Here is a 17,558-nt window from a genome sequence, read left to right as displayed (position 1 = left end):
CACCGGGACACAGACAGGGAAAATGCAGGTCCCTGGAGACCAGAGGAGCATGGGCTATCGCCCGAGGGACTTTAGCAGAAAGTGTGGTGCAGGATCTGCCCGGTGGGAAGGTCCTGAGGAGGGACCAGAAGCAGGGAACCCTGTCAGGAGGCAGCTGCGATAACCCAGCACGTTTGAACAAGGCCTACCAGTGGGGCTGGGCGTGGGGACTGGTTAAAGAGGCTGAGGATACAGCATTAGTAGGACTTGAGCACGGACTGGAGATGGCTTTGTGGCAGATGGAGATGTCCAGCCTTTCTCCTAGATGTCAAAGCAGGTCACATGTGGTCAGGACTGACCTCTCGTTAATGTTGTCTGTTCGGAGGGTGTAGACCCGGTCAATGTGAGAAATGTGGAAGACAGGCTCATCGCTGGAAGGGTCTGTGGGCAGTTTCACCAAGACTTCATTCAGGAAAATGGGCTGAAAGAATTAGGGCCAAAACACAGGCTGTGAGATGGGCCAGGACACTACCCACCTACGTCCACAGAGAGTTCTGTCTGAGCTGAAGAGCTTTGTGGAGAAGCAGAGAGGGGTCTAGCGTCTGGAGCCTTTCACTTGGGAAAAAAGAAACTGCCTCCATTTTGTAAAGTAAACATCTGGGGAAGATTAGCGGTTACTCAGACAGGAGCTCTGAGCCTCCGTGACTGCGCATGTGACAGGGTCTCTTCTCCACACAGTGGCACTTGGCACTCTGCCTCAGAGACACCGATGCTAATGTGGAAGAGGTGGGATCACGGGTCATGTTTGCTGGGGAGAAGCCGGAACCCAAAGCTGGAGTCCCCTGGCGGTTGTCACAGGGCAGTGAAGGCCCAGCCACACTGCAGCTTCTTCCCTGGGAAGTGACCAAAGAAGCGTGAGCCATCTGGAAACAGGCACAGAGTCAGGAAAGGAGGTCCCGAAGGTACAGGAAAAACCTCATTCTGCTCCTGATGCTGCTGCCAGGAATGCGACACTTACCATTTTATACATTTTGAATTGGGCGTTGGACTTAGAGCTGAAAAGTTTCTCCGAGGCTGAGGAAACAGCAAACTGCTTGACCATGTGCGTAAGAAGCAGAAAGTCATTGAAGAGGAATCCGTGTAGTTCCTTATTGCTCTTCGTCTTGTATAACTTCCCACTGTGCAGAAGCTTCCGGGGACCCAGGCAGTTGGTAAGGGAATTGAAAATAAGTTGCTTAAAAAGAAAGAAATTGTCAGTTGGTTAGGTCTCTGCACAAACCTCTCCAGCATACCTTGACAGGCCCGTGCCCTGGATCTGAGGGTAGGTGGTAGAATTTTCTAGTTGGGAACGTGCCCGTACTCATTTACCTTTATACAATTTATTTCTCTTCAGAGTTGAAACTGGCAAGGTGAAAATGATTATGTATAGCCACAGAAAACTGATTCGACCAGCTGAATTCTAAGACCTCAAAATAAATATCAAATTTGTCTTTACAGGAAAGGAAGATGACAGCCCAAGAGAGGGCAGGATGGCAGGTCCACACTAGGGGGCGGCCTGAACCTGGTTCACCATCCAGAGCTTGCCTGGGGGCAGCCAGGTCAGCACCACAGACCTCACCTCCGCAAGACCTTCACACTGGACATGCGCCTGGATCCACTCCAGTCGGTCTGAATTTTCCTTTTCCCGAACCCCTTCATTAACTTGGGAGCAAAGCTCCTCTGCCCGCTCGAGAGACAGTCTAAGGGAGGAGTGGTCTACATGATTCTCCGGGGTGTTCTCCAGAATCTAGAAAAGAGAGGCTGTGTCATGTGGGATGTCCTGCGTCTACCACCCACCCAGCAGTCCTGGGGCTGCCTACATGCTGTGCTGGGAGCTGGGAATACAATGGTGACCACGCAGTCATTGGCCCTTGAGAAGCTCATGGTCCCACGAGTTCTTGGGGAGATAGGTGACTCACAAAAGGGTGTGCCAAGTGCTACGTGGATCACGTGCCCTGGCATCTGTGGGTCTTTGGTGGCTCTCCGGCTGGGGCTTGGTAACAGGCCGTGTGTTACAAGGCACCTCCCTCCTGGTCCCCAGTAACTGAAGCAGTGAACCCTCCAGTATAAACTGGCTGCAACTTGAAAAATGTGTGAATTTGCTGAATAGCAATGGTTCATAACATTTTTGGGGTCATTGATCCTTTTGAAAAATCTGATGAGAGCAATGAATCCCCTGCTACAGGAAGAATACAATAAAATCATGTCATTAGCCTTTAGGAAAACACATACAGTTCATTCTGAAGTGACTTCAAACTAAGGTTACAAATGTAAAAGAACAGAGGCCAGAATACAAAGGACTGTGGTCACTCCGGAAATGATCGGGTCCCTCCTGTTGGGATTCCTAGTGAATGAGTCCACCGTCCCTCTTCACAACCCCAAGTGGGAAACAGCCCTGACAGCCTCAAGGTGTTTTTTCAATGCTCATTTGGTGGTAAAACCTGACCTAAACTAAACAGATGTATTTATTTATTCTACTGAAGTGATTATTCATTTATTCACCATAGGAATATCAGTGTGTTTGGTGATAATGTGGCCTAGGCTTTGTTGGGGTGTCATATTCTGTGAACTTTGAAACACATTGGGCCCAAAGCATTTCAGGTGTGGGACTGTGGATTAACGTGTATTAACGAGTCAATTTGGTATCATAACTGTAACATAAGCTCTGTAACAAGGCCTGTCCTGAGTTAGCATGGCTTATAGACCAATGGTCAAGGGATCATCAACAGAAGCAAGTCTTATGTTATGTCTCACAAACAAATGATTATTTGTAAGACGATTAATATATTAATGATTATTGGTGGCATGATCCTTTGTAAAGTCTGCATTCTCCTTAGAAGGTATAGTGGCTCAAGAGGTCCATATTTCTTGTGTCAAAAGATGGACGGATTTTAGGACTAATTAGTCAACAAGTTGATGAGATGACGATGAGCTGTTTAAGACATGCTGATATGGATACTCCTGGGACATCCAGGTAAAGTTGGTGGACAAATTTAGGTCTCAGCAGAAAGACTGGAGCCCACGGTTGCAATAATGGTGGACTCTGCCTGGGCTCAATACGGGCTCTACCAGAGACCGAGAGGGCCTTTACCTGCCCAGACAAACACACCCATGACTGTGAGAGGCCGGGGGAGGACAGGTTACCCAGCCCACGTCAAGGACTCAGCCCTTCAGAGTATGTGTGTGTTCACGTGCTTGTTCCTATACACACATGTACACACATACATACACACACTCGGTGCCTGGTCCATCACACAGTGGAGTCAGACCATGGGGCAGGGCGACGGGGTCCCCGACTATCAGCCTGTGTTACCCCACAGGCTCCTGCGCCTCCGTCCCACAGGGACACTCACACTTCTGATGAGGAGAGGGTAGCGGGTGATCCTCTGCATGGGCTTCAGCAGGAAGCTGGAAAGGGGCATTCCTTTACATCGAGGGTCGGACGCCAGCTTCTACAAAACAACTGAGAAGCTCGTGAGGAAATCACAGCCCCCATGAATACGAAAGAAACACTGGCTCTACTCCTGACTTTGACCACGTTTTAGATTTCTAATTTCTTTTAAAAATTCAGGATCCAAAATGATACGTTCAGATGAGCAGTAGGACTATCTCACCTCACGTGCCAAACCCAGCGGGGGCTTTTCCATTCTCTTACGTTCGTTTGACAGTTTGTGATCACTCCCTCCTCTGCTTCCAGAACCACTCTCCTGCGGCTGTCCTCCCAGTCCGCTGACCTCCGTCTTCTTCTTCACCTTTCTTCTCCTCTACCCACTCTTAACTGTAGGTGCTGCTGCACATCCCTTGTAGTTGTGTCCCAGAGTCTGTAACCCAGACCCTCCTTGGAGCTCTACACTTGCCACATTACTCTCCTTACCTGGATGTCTCAAAGGTACCTCAATACCTCAACATACAAAGTCCTCATCTCCCCTCATAAAAGCCTACCCTTCTACTTCTATGTCTGAGTTGGTAGCACCATTCTGTACTCACTTACCCCCACCCCTGACTCCTACAAGTCACCATTGACACCAATCTCTTTCTCTTCTAAATAAGTCTTACCTTCCCTCACCTCTGCCTGCCCATTGCCCCTACTTTATTAGGAACAATCACTACCATTTATTGAGCACCTGCTATGTGCCAGATGATGAATGTGTTAGACTTTGCTAATTCTCACCCTTCTGCTTTTTCTTCACTTGGCTAATTCATACTCATCTCTGAAGACTCAGATTATACCTCCTTTTGTTCAGGCTCTGCCCTTCCTTGATGCCTTTAGTCCCTTTCAGGGATCCTTCTCGAGCCCCGAAAATAACCTGTGGCTACTCTATCATAATGCCACAGCTGGACTGGGTAACACAAGTAGAGGTATCACATTTAATGTGTCTCAATGCCCCGCTAGCCTGTTAATTCCAGGAAGCCAAAGACTACATCTCATTTGCTTCTCCTTCTAGTTCTAGTACAGTACTAGTACCTAATAGGGTAGCTATAACTCTAGGATGATCATTTTTAATGACTGAAAAATACACTTACTGTAATTCACCTAATCATTTCCCACTACTGGATATTAAAATTGCCCCCTCTTTTTGTGGGATATATCTATGTAGCTATACCAAGCATCTTCATGATTTTTATTTCTATATTTTCTGAGTTTTTTTTTAAGTAGCATTTTAGAGTATAGCTTGTTGTTAGATTTGCTTTTTAATATAATCAACACCATGCCTTTCTTTATGAAACTATAAAGTTTGTATTTATTTTTACTATTGTTACAATTGTGATGACACTGATATCCTATTTACATTGCTATTACTATTTGGAAAAAATTTTTTAACTCTTTTACTATGCTTTAGAAGGCAAATATCCTACATTTCATTCTACTATTGATTATTTAAAACATTCACATGTACTCACAATTCTATACTTACCTAATCTGATCAATGTTTGTTTCTAGGATCTTAGTTTCTTTCTATGTTTCTTTTAGTTCATTTCTAGGCAACCCCTTGCCTCCCACCCTAATCACAAGTTGAAGGGTTCTGTCCTCAGTGCCTTATATTGAACCATTTTTGTATCTCTGAGATTATCATAAAGAAGATAAATATAATTGGCATTTATTAAATGCTTACTATGTGCTGGTCTCTGTGCTAATGTACTTTAGAAGTGTTATCTCCAGTTACTGAGGGCACCAAATGTTAAGTAACTTGACCTGGTCACACACTGGCCAGTGATTGGGCTGGGATTCCAGTCCATGCAGTCGGATTCTGAAGCCTGTCTTATTATCTTGCCTCTTGAGATGACCCTATTAGGTTGTGATGTGGCCTCCTTTTTTCGTGTAATCCTTAATTTTATTCACTGATGCTTTAATTAAGCTTTCAACAACTGTATTTGTAAGGAATATTGGGTTATAACTTTTTTTCATTTTTGTAATTAAATACAAATACAAAAACAGGCCTTGGGGTCAGGACCACTTTTGTCTTATATCATGAATTAGGTAGGTTTTCTATTTTTTTCTATGATCTGTAACAGTTAATATTATATGGAATAATCTATTTCTTTATAACTGGAGTGAGTTCACCATTAAATCCATCAAGTAAACCCAGTTCTTCTTTTGCGGAAAGTTACTCAATTTTTTCTTTGGTTAACAGTCCCTTCAGATTTGCTATTCTCATTAAACCAGTTTTCAAATGTTTAAATTTTGTTAAAGTTTTCATATTAGCATGTATTTTTGAATCATATACCCTTTTACTTGAAGAAATATGTTTATATCTGTTCTTGTTTCTACTTGTTTGTATATTTTTTCTCTCTTATTCGATTAGATTTACCAGAGTTGTTTTGTTAGTTCTTTTCAGTGTACCTTTTCTTGGATATATTGATATATTTTGTGCTGTTATCTTTACTACTTCCTGTATGTTTCTTTTGGAATTTTTATCTTCAGCTTATACAGCTTCTATTTTATGCTTAATTATTTTTCCATTCTTTTCTGATAATGAAAATATTAAAATTATGTATTCTCCCATAAGGTACTGCTGCGACTGTGTAATAGATTCCAATAAACAGGACTTCATGAACCCCCCAAAATGGACAAGAAATGTGAAAAAAGCAAGAAAACATTTTACTTTCATTTCCCTCACAATTTTAACATGTGTAGTACTAGTTTCTATTACTGAATAATATCAATGAAAATGACTTCTCACAGTGTGACATTCTATTATAACAACCAGCCATACTAAGTTTATTGCTGTGTTACTCTACGGATGTGGTTGAGTCATTGTATCATACATAGCATTGTCCTAGCTTTACTTCTCCTTATCAACTGTCTGTTTTTAATTTACCATGGTATCACAAACCAATCATTTCCTCCTCTTCTCATTGGTTTCTGGAAGGTTTGATGACATCTGTGAACACTTCCAATATATGTATATGAGCACAGATACACATTTTATGTATTGTCTAAATTCCTAGTGTCACCATTTTTCCCTCCTCTCATTTCCTTTTGTCCTATTTTATTCATTCACGTATTTAAAATTTATTTTATCTTGTTGCATTTTATACATTGAAGTAAGCTATATTATATTCTTTATGGAATAAGATGGGTATAAAATAAATATAATTTACAACATTAAAAATGTGACGTTAGATTTTTTTTGGAGTAAAAAGTAGCTGACTTATTTAAAAACACTTTGCTATTTAAAGATGGGCAAAATCATGGCCCCAGTGCCAAGAAAAATCAACTCAACACGAAAGGCAACACAAAGCCATCAGAAAATTCTTTGCTGTATGTGTATTTCCTTTGGAAACTGACAGGGATACCAGGCTTGGTTGCTGAGACCTTGCGTGGGCCGCTGTCCACCTCCCAGATGCCTCCGCCCCTGGCTCAGAACGGGGCTGGCCTGCCTACGGTCCCAGGATGGAGTTACCTTTAAAAAGTCTTTGAAGTCCGCGTCTTCATCTGTTTTCTGCTGTAGCAGAGCTGCTCCATTCAGCTGACAGCTGCAGAACCGAATGTAAGCCTGCATGTGGGACAGCTCGGCTGCCAGGATGTCCCCGATTGTCTGTACTGGCATCTTCTCACCACCGGTCTTCTTCCGAACACGCAAGGCCCTGCAACCAACACACTCTTTCACTTTCTGCTTCCATGTGAACGTCCTTAGGAAATGAAGGATGAATACCACGGGGGGGGTAATGGCAATGGTAACCAGTGAGCTGCCTAACAGCTCTGGCACTGTGCGGGGCAGTCAGAAGGAGGAGGGGGCAGTCTGGGCATGGAGCTCTGCTGGCCAAGCCAACCTGGGGCAGCAAAGAAGAACAATAAATTGAAGTCTATACACTTGGGTGTTTCTAGGCCTTTGGAATTGTTTTGGTTTCACCTTAGTTTCTTAGCAAAGTTTCTTTTGAAAAATTCTAACTTGGTCGCAGCTGAACCAAGAAAGAAATTTTATATACTCTGTAGGGAAAAAAGAGAGCAGGAGCCCACTGAGGCCAGGTGTGGAGGTGGAGGTGAGCCTGGTCCCCAGAAGTGCTGCTGAGCCAAAGGACAGCTGGGACTGCTGATAAGTCCTCCCAGGAGCCTGTCCTCAGGGCTGTGAGGCACGGAAAGTCACCCTGAGGAAAGGAATTTCATGGGACACGGGACTGAGGAGACTGCCAAACTAGCCAGTTATGAGCTGCTGCTTCTCTCCTGACTCTGTCTCCCCAAGAGACAGTCATGTTCCGATCATATGTTAATGTATGGTTTGTTTCATGATTTATTTTTTTCTTTGTTTAATCAAAGTGGTTTTTATTATATTTTTTTACTTCAATAATTATGTATGTTACAGTTGCAGGGTATTTCATAAAATGATAATAAAATGAAAAGCCTGAGGGAGCACAAAACAGTTGATATGTCCTTTGCTAAGCAGCCTGTGCCGAAGAGTTATCTGTGAAAGGCTCAGTGCTGGGGGTTGGGGAGGGGTGGTCAGTGCAATGACAAGTGAGGCTCTGGACTCACTTCAGCAGCTTTGTGTTGGACATGATGAGCTCCTTCCAGTTAACAAAGATCAAGGCCATTTCTCCTTCAGCGAGAAAGCCTGACTCCGCCATCCGTTTCTGAAAAACCTAGATTCAAAACACAAAAGAAGTAAGTTAGCTGAAGTGTGAAGACACAGCCGATGTGGTCTAAATCAGACAATATCTTCACATACTGGAACTGATAAGATAAGATCATGGGGTTTTTAAAGAAACATATTTATGATTGTTAACTTAACTGCATAATTTCCCAAATGTTTACTATTTGGGCTTCTATCAAGGCTGATTCTAAGGACTGAATCTGGGAGTCTCATCAAGAAGAGAAGATTCGCATATCATCTCCTGTGGGGTGTTACGGAGCTTAAGCAAAAACCTGGGCATAAAGCACCTCCACTCTAAGAGCTTGCAGAATTGGGGAGGCATGACCGCTGTCAGGTTGAGGACTTCAGTATTCTGGACGCAGTTTGTGAGTTCAGCAAACAAAAGGAACAGGCAGGGATGACCCATGTTAACCCCAAGACTGACCACCAAGCAGATGTGGACTGCAGAGGCTGGCTGACTGAAGGGGAAATACTGTCCCACATCACTTCCACAGCACTTACGGATTTACACAACGCTCACATGTACATACATGATTGTGTGTGTGTGCGTGCACACGTGGGGGGGAGAAGAGGTTTCTCAATTAAATTCATACACGATGCAGGTCAAGCTGAGTCAGGCATTGTTATTCCGAATCAACCCATGAAAATATAAAGGCTGAGAGAGTGATTTGCTCAAGGTCCCAAAACAAGAAAATGGAGGACCTACAACTAAAACGCAAACTTTTTGACTCTAAGTTCCCACTAAACACGTAAGATTCCCAGGGAACAACTTTAAAAGCCTTAAGGAAAGAGTGAAGTTATCTGAGACAACTCTCCTCAGGTGTAATCTTTCCAAAATACACACGACATGTTTTTCTCTATTAACATCATTCAGAGGCCCTATGATAAGATGTAAACCCCTTTTCGAGGTTCATGAGGCTTGTATGATTTACCCTCTGCCAACCGCACCAGCCTGGCCCTCAAGTACGTGCCACTCCAGCCACACTGCACTACTTGCAGGACTCTAATTCCACTCACACATGCCTTCCCACATCATTTCCTCTTCCATGTTCGTCCTTCAGTCTCAGCTGCAGCCTCCCGAGGAAAGTCCTTCCTGACCAGGGAGGTCCCTTTCCTCTTGGCTCAAAGCCGCAGAGTTCACCTCTCTGCCAGCCCTCACTGCACTGTTCTGTAACTCTCTACATGACTGTGAACTCCTGGAGGGCAGGAACTTTCTCTTTTATCTCTGCTCTCAAGCACAGTGCTTCACACATAGGTTTTCAACTAATGTTTACTGAGCTGTGTTGAATATGGAGCCAAAGAATTCAGATAAAAGTGCTATGAAGTGGACCTTTCTAAACCTCTACACAGTTCCAAAGTCAGACTGAAGATGTCGGGACATGTCTGTTGGAATGAGCCCCGGAAAGGCAGCCGACCTGCTCTGAGGTAGCTTCTGAAGGACAGGGAAAGCATCTGGTGTCTCTCTGTTCTGTCACTCACTGCTTAATTTATGTTCTTGTTAATTCATTCTATTTACCCGCTTTGTGCCAGAGGAGGTAAGCAGAGGAGGATAAGATGGTCGGGCCCTCTGGGAACCTCCATGGGAATGGGAACAAGAGGGCCTTGCCTGTGAACAGTGATTTCCTCTAAATCTTTGACCCTGACTTGACTGTTGTCCCTCAGAGCCTCTCATGAGGCGGGCGGAGTGGGAATAACCAAGGCATAAGTGGTTATGTGACAGGTCTGAGGTGGGGCAGGCACCCAGCCCAGACTCGTGTCAGAGAGGTACCGCCACACCAGTTTATAATCCCTCATGACTGCAACATGGCCAGCTGCACGGCTGACGCTTGAAGGGGTTAATAAAAAAGATGGGCTTTTCTTCTTTTTATTTTAATATAGATAATAGAAAAGTGGATATGAGAATAAAATGAAACATATGGCACATTTTCAATTACATGAAATGGTTAGATATATGATCATTCTATAAAATGAGTTGTTTCACACACACATCTGTTCATATTTTTGACCAAAAATGCATACTGATATGTGACAATAACACAACACTCTTGCCAACCACACAGCTACTTGTATATTTTAACAAGATCCATTAATGGTGTAGAGTCACTGGAAAATATGTTGGAGAAGATGGGCTCTTCTTGTAGACGGTCTGTGCTTATCAGAGGAGCGCAGACATAAACACACGTAATTCCTTTAGTACTGATGGGAGGGCCTGAAAAGGGCCAGGCTAAGTTTTGGGGGTGCAGAATGAAGGATACATAATCTGCTCTCAGGAGCTCATAGTCTTGCGGGGAGACAGACTTTATCCACTGAGAAGTGTGGTGTACAGCTGAGAGGAACAAGGATAGTGTCTGGAGATGCCAGCCTGCACACAGCGTGGAGAATGACTCAAGGGCAGGCCTTGCTGAGGGGTAGATGCAGAAGGATGCAGCCTCTGCTCCATGCCACTGTCAAGGTCACGGCCAGGTATATGTTGCACCTGTTGGGCCTACGTGAGGGACACCTGTTCTCCTCAGGTTTATTTAACTGGGCTTCTAATCTGAGGGTCTTGACACATTCAGCGAGAACTAAAATCCATGGAAACAAAAGTATAATAGAACTATAAAGTCTAACTTTGTTTCCTCAACACAAAGCATTTGTCAAATGCTACTCTAATAGCTGTTACTGGCTTAGCGGTCACTGGTAATATTAATAGGCACAAACATACGCAGTAAATATATGATAATTGGGATATGTTTTGCAATACGGTCTTATTCGGTTTTCCAAACTGATACAAATGTTAGGTGAACACTCACCCTGCTTAATAATTCCTCTGGAAATATCAAAGTTTATGAAAATGTCAGGTGTCAAAACGGCAGTGTAAACATAGTTAGGCAACATTCTGAGGTAGACAAACTTGCCCTCCCACTTACTCTACACCCTCGTTCTTCCTAGACGGTACCTGTACCATTTCTGACTGAGGCATTGGAGTATCCTCTTGTTCTTGCTCTTCATTCTGAATGAACTAATCTGGGGGAAAGCGTTGATTCGATATCTTCAAGCCCTCTCAACAGGTAGAGAAAGGGTTTTGACGGTGTGAGAACTCTTGTCACTACTTGTGAATTCACACAACAAAGGTGATACCTCGCTTTGAGGCCCCCCCAGCCCCTATGCTCCTAGAGCCAGTCAGCGGTGGGCTCTCACCTCCACGACGAGCTGAAGGTCGGCCACGTACCGCTCTTCAGTCTGAATCAGTTCGTGAATATAGCCCTGCCGTTTCCTCTCCATCGGCTGCATGGTGTCCAGGGTCTGCAGATCAGCACACCCTATGGAAAAACAGGGTAGAGTTAAAAAATGTTATTTTAGTCTTCTCTGTAGAAAACACATCTATCAGCAGATGTGCTGGGTTTACAAATGTTGCCTTAAAAGAACTACATACACAGCTTTGCAGAGCCTGGAACTTCCGCGGAGAGTGCACACCTGCGGACTGCTGGCTTAATGCCATGCAGTACCTGAAAACCGCAAATTAGTAATGTTTCAGTGGGGTCCCACTTTCCCTTCCCAATACATAATGACAGAATTAAGGATTTTTAGGAATGGCCTCAGAGAGATCAGAACTCTGCTGAGCTTGCGAAGAATCTGTGCAATTCTCACCATCTCAAGACATTTTCAAAGATATTGAAATGATTAAATGAATCAAATGCTTGAATCCAGTATTTTCCAAATTGCTGGTGATGAGCTACCAGTGGGCTGTTATATCAATTTAGTTTTTTAATATGCAGATCAGGCCCAGCATTAAAAAATAGAAATTATCATGTGCACAGCATTGATGAGCACTGTTTTGTGAAAAATTTGAGGTAGGTACCCTGCTTCCCCGAAAATAAGACCTAGCCGGACAATCGGCTCTAATGTGTCCTTTGGAGTAAAAAATAATGTAAGACCTGGTCTTATATTATATTATATTATATTATATTATATTATATCACATTACATAAGACTCACTCTTATATTATAGTAAAATAAGACTGGGTCTTATATTAACTTTTGCGTCAAAAGACACATTAGCGCCGATTGTCCAGCTAGGTCTTATTTTTGGGGAAACACGGTATATATTTGGGGATGTTGAGCTACTGTTAAAAAAAAAATGTTTGAGGAACATTTCTCAAGATTTCTCAAAGTAAAGTGCTACATTAGGAAACCTAAAGTTCCCAGGACCCAGCACTTTCCAACAAGACCACAGCCTTACCTACTAGAATAAAGTACTCCTGGTCTGCAGCACGCAGCAGCCCTACGAGACACTGAGGTAAGTCCCAAGCAGTCCTGCATCAAGGTGACAGGTATTGCATTCACTTTGGATCAATTTACAAGCACATCGGAACTGAACTAAAATGTCACACTGGGTGGGAAGTGACATAATTCCAGAATCATTCAGTGAGTAGCTGAAGACTTGCCTTATGCACAGTGGTAGGGGAAATACTTTAGGAAGCCCTTCCTCAGACAGAAAGAAAAAGCTGGCAGGTACCCAGCAAGCTACAATAATATGCAGCAAGCTGTGCGCGTCTGAAGGCGAGGAGAGAGAAAGACGCATGAAGCCAGGATGATCCTGGAAACTGAGGCAATCATGGAGGGCAGCAGGAAGAAGGGGCCTTCGTGGATGTGGGAGCGTCTGGAAAGATGCAGACGCATGGCACAGGGAAGCACTTAGCAGGTACTGGGAACAAATGGGCCACACCACAGACGCAGACAATGCCAGGATCAGACTGGCCTTCTAAAGGGGTTTCTCTTTCTGATCGCCTGTGATGTTTCTATATTTTGTATAGATGTGGGCTTACAGAGAGTGCTAATGAACACACCTGTTCTGTTTTCTGTACACGTTGTCAGCAGCTTTAAAACAATTACTCCCGTAGTAAAACAAAAATTGAACAAGGTGGGTTTAGTGCTGCCAAGAATAAATCAGAGTGCCACTGTCATGTTCAAAATCACCACATTTTTCTGGGTTTATATTTGATTCTGTCCACCAGGGAGAACTGCAGGAATGACTGAGTGTTTTGCATCAGTAAGGCTCCTACAGACGCCTGTCTGATTAGGTCGTGTGCTCAAGGCTAGACGTGATGGCCCTGCACCTGGTGGAATGCCTCGAATCATGATGCGACCCAGTGTCACGGGTCAGAGTTACACGCTGACTCTGACGGAAGCAATATGAACATCACCTAAGGGTCCTCCACCTCTTACACTGGTGTTTTACAAGTTTCAGTCATTCACATTCTGTCACATCCACATTCCAGCTCTCCTATTATTTACCTAATGTTTTTCTCTAAGTTTACTCATGTTTAAGTTAAATAGCTAGGAAATCACGAGTTTGGTATGCTAGTTACGTTTCTTATAATAGTTACTAAAGATTACATGTAACCATTAAAATAAAGTGAGTCCTCTTGGGTGCTGTTCTGCATGCCTTGTGTTGTGTACCTGTGTGTCACACCGTGGGAAATAATGACTTACATTAAAACCCGCAAGCATCAGCCTATGTGTTCTGTATCTTGGAATAATAGTGAAAGTCTCAGATATTTTATCATTTCTAAGGCTGGAACATACATGACATTAGTTTTATCAGGATGAATGTGGGGACAATCCTTGTACTCCATCCCTACCTGACCCCTTTGTATTTCATTCTAAGGGTTCTTAAACCTTTATTCTCTGTTCAAGTTTCCAAGCTGACCCCTACCTTCACTTGCATATATTCTAACCTCTGATGGCAGGGAAAAAAATAAAGGTATGATGCCACTTTGACTTCCTACCTTTTTCCTCCTTGCTCACTCACCCTTGTACTTTCTGTGTCAAGAGATGAGGGTGTGCTATTTCTTCCTAAAGCCAGCACCCTTAACTGGCCCTTTCCTGCAGGACCCTTCTCTGTCCATATACTTCTACTGTCAGTCTTCTCTGGTTCCTTCTTAGTCTACACACACGGTTAAGCGTCCCTCTTACCTTATTATTTGACACATATCCTGGTGGTTCACAACCCTTCCTTCAATCCTACTCCCCCCTCAAACACCCTCTGTCTGGTCTCATTGCCAAATGTCACCAGAGGGGTCTACACTCATGGTCAACTCCCAGCTCTCCCTGTTATTTCATCCGTGTAGGGTACTCTGGCTTCTGTCCCACTGCTCCACTGACACTGCTCTTGTGAGGGTAACGATGACACTGGCATTGCCAAATCCAGCGACCCCTTTCAAGGGCATGTCCTCCTCCTCCCGCCCATAGCACTGACACCTCTGAGGGGTCTCTCCTCAGAGAGACTCATTCTCCTGGTGCTTCCTTCTGTACCTCTCCCTCAGCCTGCCTCCAGACTCCCTGTTTCCCCTAATCCAGCAAATATTAAAATGTGTTCCTGGCATTCCTGACCTGTGAAGTCAAAAAACTTGGATAGCACTGCAGACTGTGTATTTCTTTTGTAGGAGCACAATGCACATTAGGCTCTGAGATATTCTGCACCAAAGAAATATTTAGTTTGGTGAACCTAGAGCCACTAACACTTAATTGACCATGGAACCCACTTGCTGGAGGGGAGGGGAAGTGAATCTTATGAGAACTGAGGAATTAGGGTTTGTGGATAAAATACATCTGTTGCCATCCTTTATTCCTGCACATGTGACTATTGGTAGCAATAGCAACACATGACTGTAGACACCTGAACTGTGGCTGCTGTGAGGTGCAAAATACACACGAAGTGCAAAGACTGAGCACGAAAAACCCCAGAATGTAAAACAATGCTTTAATAATCCTTGTACTGATTGCATATTGAAATGCTGATATTATGGATACTACTGGGTTAAGTAAAATAATCACTAAAATTAATTTCACCTTTTTTTCATGTGGCTGCTGGAAAAATTTAAATTACATTTGGGCTGCATTTGTGACTTACACTGTATTCTTATTGAAGAGCTCAGCCAGCTGCTACAGTTTTTACTCTTTTGTTATGTTCACAATTAACAGAATGCTCAATGGCTTCTGTTATTTGCAGGATGAAGTCTTTGCTCGGTAGCACGAGGTACCAGAAGTCTCCATAATCTAGCTACTGCCTACCTTTAACCATGCAGCCCACCTTTTAGCCACCTTAGCCTGGGCTCAGTCCTAGTGATATACTTTACACACAGTCCAAGGCCCTCTTCTCCGCACAGAGCCATCTCACTAACCCTTCACGTGAGACTCACGTGATCCTACTTTGGGGAAACCTTTCCCATCCTCTGTCCCATTTGTCCCTAGACTGCCTCTCCTTTGTGTTTTGATGGTACTGGTTTGTGTCTGTATTTAAACCCTTCACATACTATAATTTGTATTGTAGTTCATCTATATGAGGTCTGACAATTAAGTTTGTGAACTTGCTGCAATGATGCAGCGAACCTTTTCTGTATCATAGGATAATATGGGCTCTGACAATAAAGTTCGCGAACTCATCCTAGAAAAAGTGCTACATACCTCATTGCTGAATATCACTAAGGTCACCTTTGAAGTACTTCCTTTGGGAAGTTATGCACCGATGCCAGCGTCTAGTCCACCCTTCAAAGCAATTTTGGAACTCTTTTTCTGGAATGGCAATCAGAGCTGGAATGGTCATCATATTACCCTCGATGTCCTGAATGTCATCAAAATGTCTTCCTTTCAATATTTCCTTTATCTTCGGGTAAATAAAGAAGTGATGGGTGGCCAGATCAGGTGAATAGGGAGGGTGTTCCAATACAGTTATTTGTTTGCTGGCTAAAAACTCCCTCACAGACAGTGCCCTGTGAGCTGGTGCATTGTTGTGATGCAAGAGCCATGAATTGTTGGTGAAAAGTGCAGGTCGTCTAACTTTTTCATGCAGCCTTTTCAGCACTTCCAAATCTGTGTTTCCCCAAAAATAAGACCTAACCGGAAAATAAGCTCTAGCATGATTTTTTCAGAATGACATCCCCTGAACATAAGCCGTAATGTGTCTTTTGGAGCAAAAATTAATATAAGACCCGGTCTTATTTTTGGGGAAACATGGTAGTAAACTTGGTTAACTGTTTGTCCAGTTGGTACAAAATCATAATGAATACTTCCTCTGATATCAAAAAAAGTTAGCAACATCATTTTGACTTTTGATTTGGACTGACGGAAAATTTTTGGTCATGAAGAACTGGCTGACTTCTATTGTGCACTTTGGCGCTTTGCTTCAGGGTCGTATTTGGTACACCCATGTTTCATCACTAGTGATAACACAGTCCAAACCATCGTCTTGCCTCTCCAGGAGATCTAGGCGAACTTCAACTCTCCTTTGCTTTGGTTCATTGGTATGCTCCTTCAGGACCATTTTTGCACACATTTTTCTCATGCCAATATTTTCAGTTAAGATTTTCCTGCTTCTCTATCAATATTTACTTGGTCTGCTATGCTTCTCACAGTCAGCTGACAATTTTGATGCACAATTTGACAAATTTTTGCAGTGTTTTCGTCAGTTCTGCTCATTATTGGCTGCCCTGACCTCTCTTCATTGGTGATGCATTCTCTCCCTTGAAAAAGTTTAATCCATTTGTACACTGCCATTTTCTTCATGGCATTATCCCCATAACCTTGGACTACCATGTTCCTGATTTCACTTCCACTCTTGCTAAGTTTAACAAGAAATTTAATGTTCGTCCGTTGCTCTAATTTAATCTCAGACATTCTCTCAATGGCACATAAAAACATGCAACAACAATAATGAACGCCACTCAGCAAGAACCGCCACACGTAGACACGAACACAGCTGTGAGACGCTGATATACCAAGGTTATGAAACCTCACCAAGCTATTTGTACAGTGCTGCCAACGTAAGCGCACGGTGGCAAGTTCACAATCTTAATTGTCAGACCTCATACATGTCATCTATATACAGGTAATACTCCCAAGTATACACTCCAGCCTGAATATCTCCTTTGAACTCCACCATATGTTCTAAACACATTCTACTCAGTATCTCCACTTGGATATCTAAAAGGTGAGTATCTAAAAGGTAAAATATCCAAAACCAAAGTCCTGATCTTCATTCCCCATCCTGTTCCTCCTTCATTATGCTCTACTTCAGTTAATGGCAATTCCATTTCTCTGGTTGCTCAGGGCAAGATCTTTGGAGACACCCTTGATACTTCTCTTCTTCTTACACTCCATTTGCTCCAACTGTTGGGTTTCTCTTCAGAATATACCCATAATCTGACCACTTCTCACCATGTCCACCACCATCATTGTGACCCAAGCTGCCACTATCCTTCATTACTGAACTAGCCTCCTAATGAGTCTCCTTGCTTCTGACCCTTTCCCCACCTCCACACCTCATTTTAATCTTGTAGCAAGCCAGAGCTATCCTGTTAAAACATATCAGATCATGTCACTCCTTTGATTAAAACTCTTCAGTGGGTTTTTCTCACTCAGAGCAAAAGCCAAAGTTCTTCCAATCAGTCCACAAGAACCTAAAAG

General features: G+C 43.4%; 1 protein-coding gene across 12 annotated transcripts in view; it reads right to left on the bottom strand.

Annotated features, from left to right (window-relative positions):
- Nucleotides 1-17,558, bottom strand: part of ITSN2 (intersectin 2) — a 122,218-nt gene that overhangs the window by 5,200 nt on the left and 99,460 nt on the right. For 11 of the 12 annotated variants that reach the window (XM_081069455.1, XM_081069446.1, XM_081069453.1 and 8 more), the window contains 7 exons: nt 11,292-11,413; nt 7,994-8,100; nt 6,924-7,107; nt 3,372-3,470; nt 1,598-1,765; nt 998-1,213; nt 339-460 (listed from right to left, as the gene is read on the bottom strand). In XM_081069455.1, coding sequence (XP_080925581.1) covers nt 339-460; nt 998-1,213; nt 1,598-1,765; nt 3,372-3,470; nt 6,924-7,107; nt 7,994-8,100; nt 11,292-11,413 — 1,018 coding nt within the window. Of the gene's footprint in view, nt 1-338; nt 461-523; nt 873-997; nt 1,214-1,597; nt 1,766-3,371; nt 3,471-6,923; nt 7,108-7,993; nt 8,101-11,291; nt 11,414-17,558 lie in introns of those variants that run through there. The other variant, XM_081069447.1, reaches the window with a different exon arrangement.

The sequence above is a fragment of the Rhinolophus hipposideros genome (assembly GCF_964194185.1).
Source record: "Rhinolophus hipposideros genome assembly, chromosome: 12".
NCBI lineage: Eukaryota > Metazoa > Chordata > Mammalia > Chiroptera > Rhinolophidae > Rhinolophus > Rhinolophus hipposideros.
This window is presented reverse-complemented; position numbering and strand designations above follow the sequence as displayed.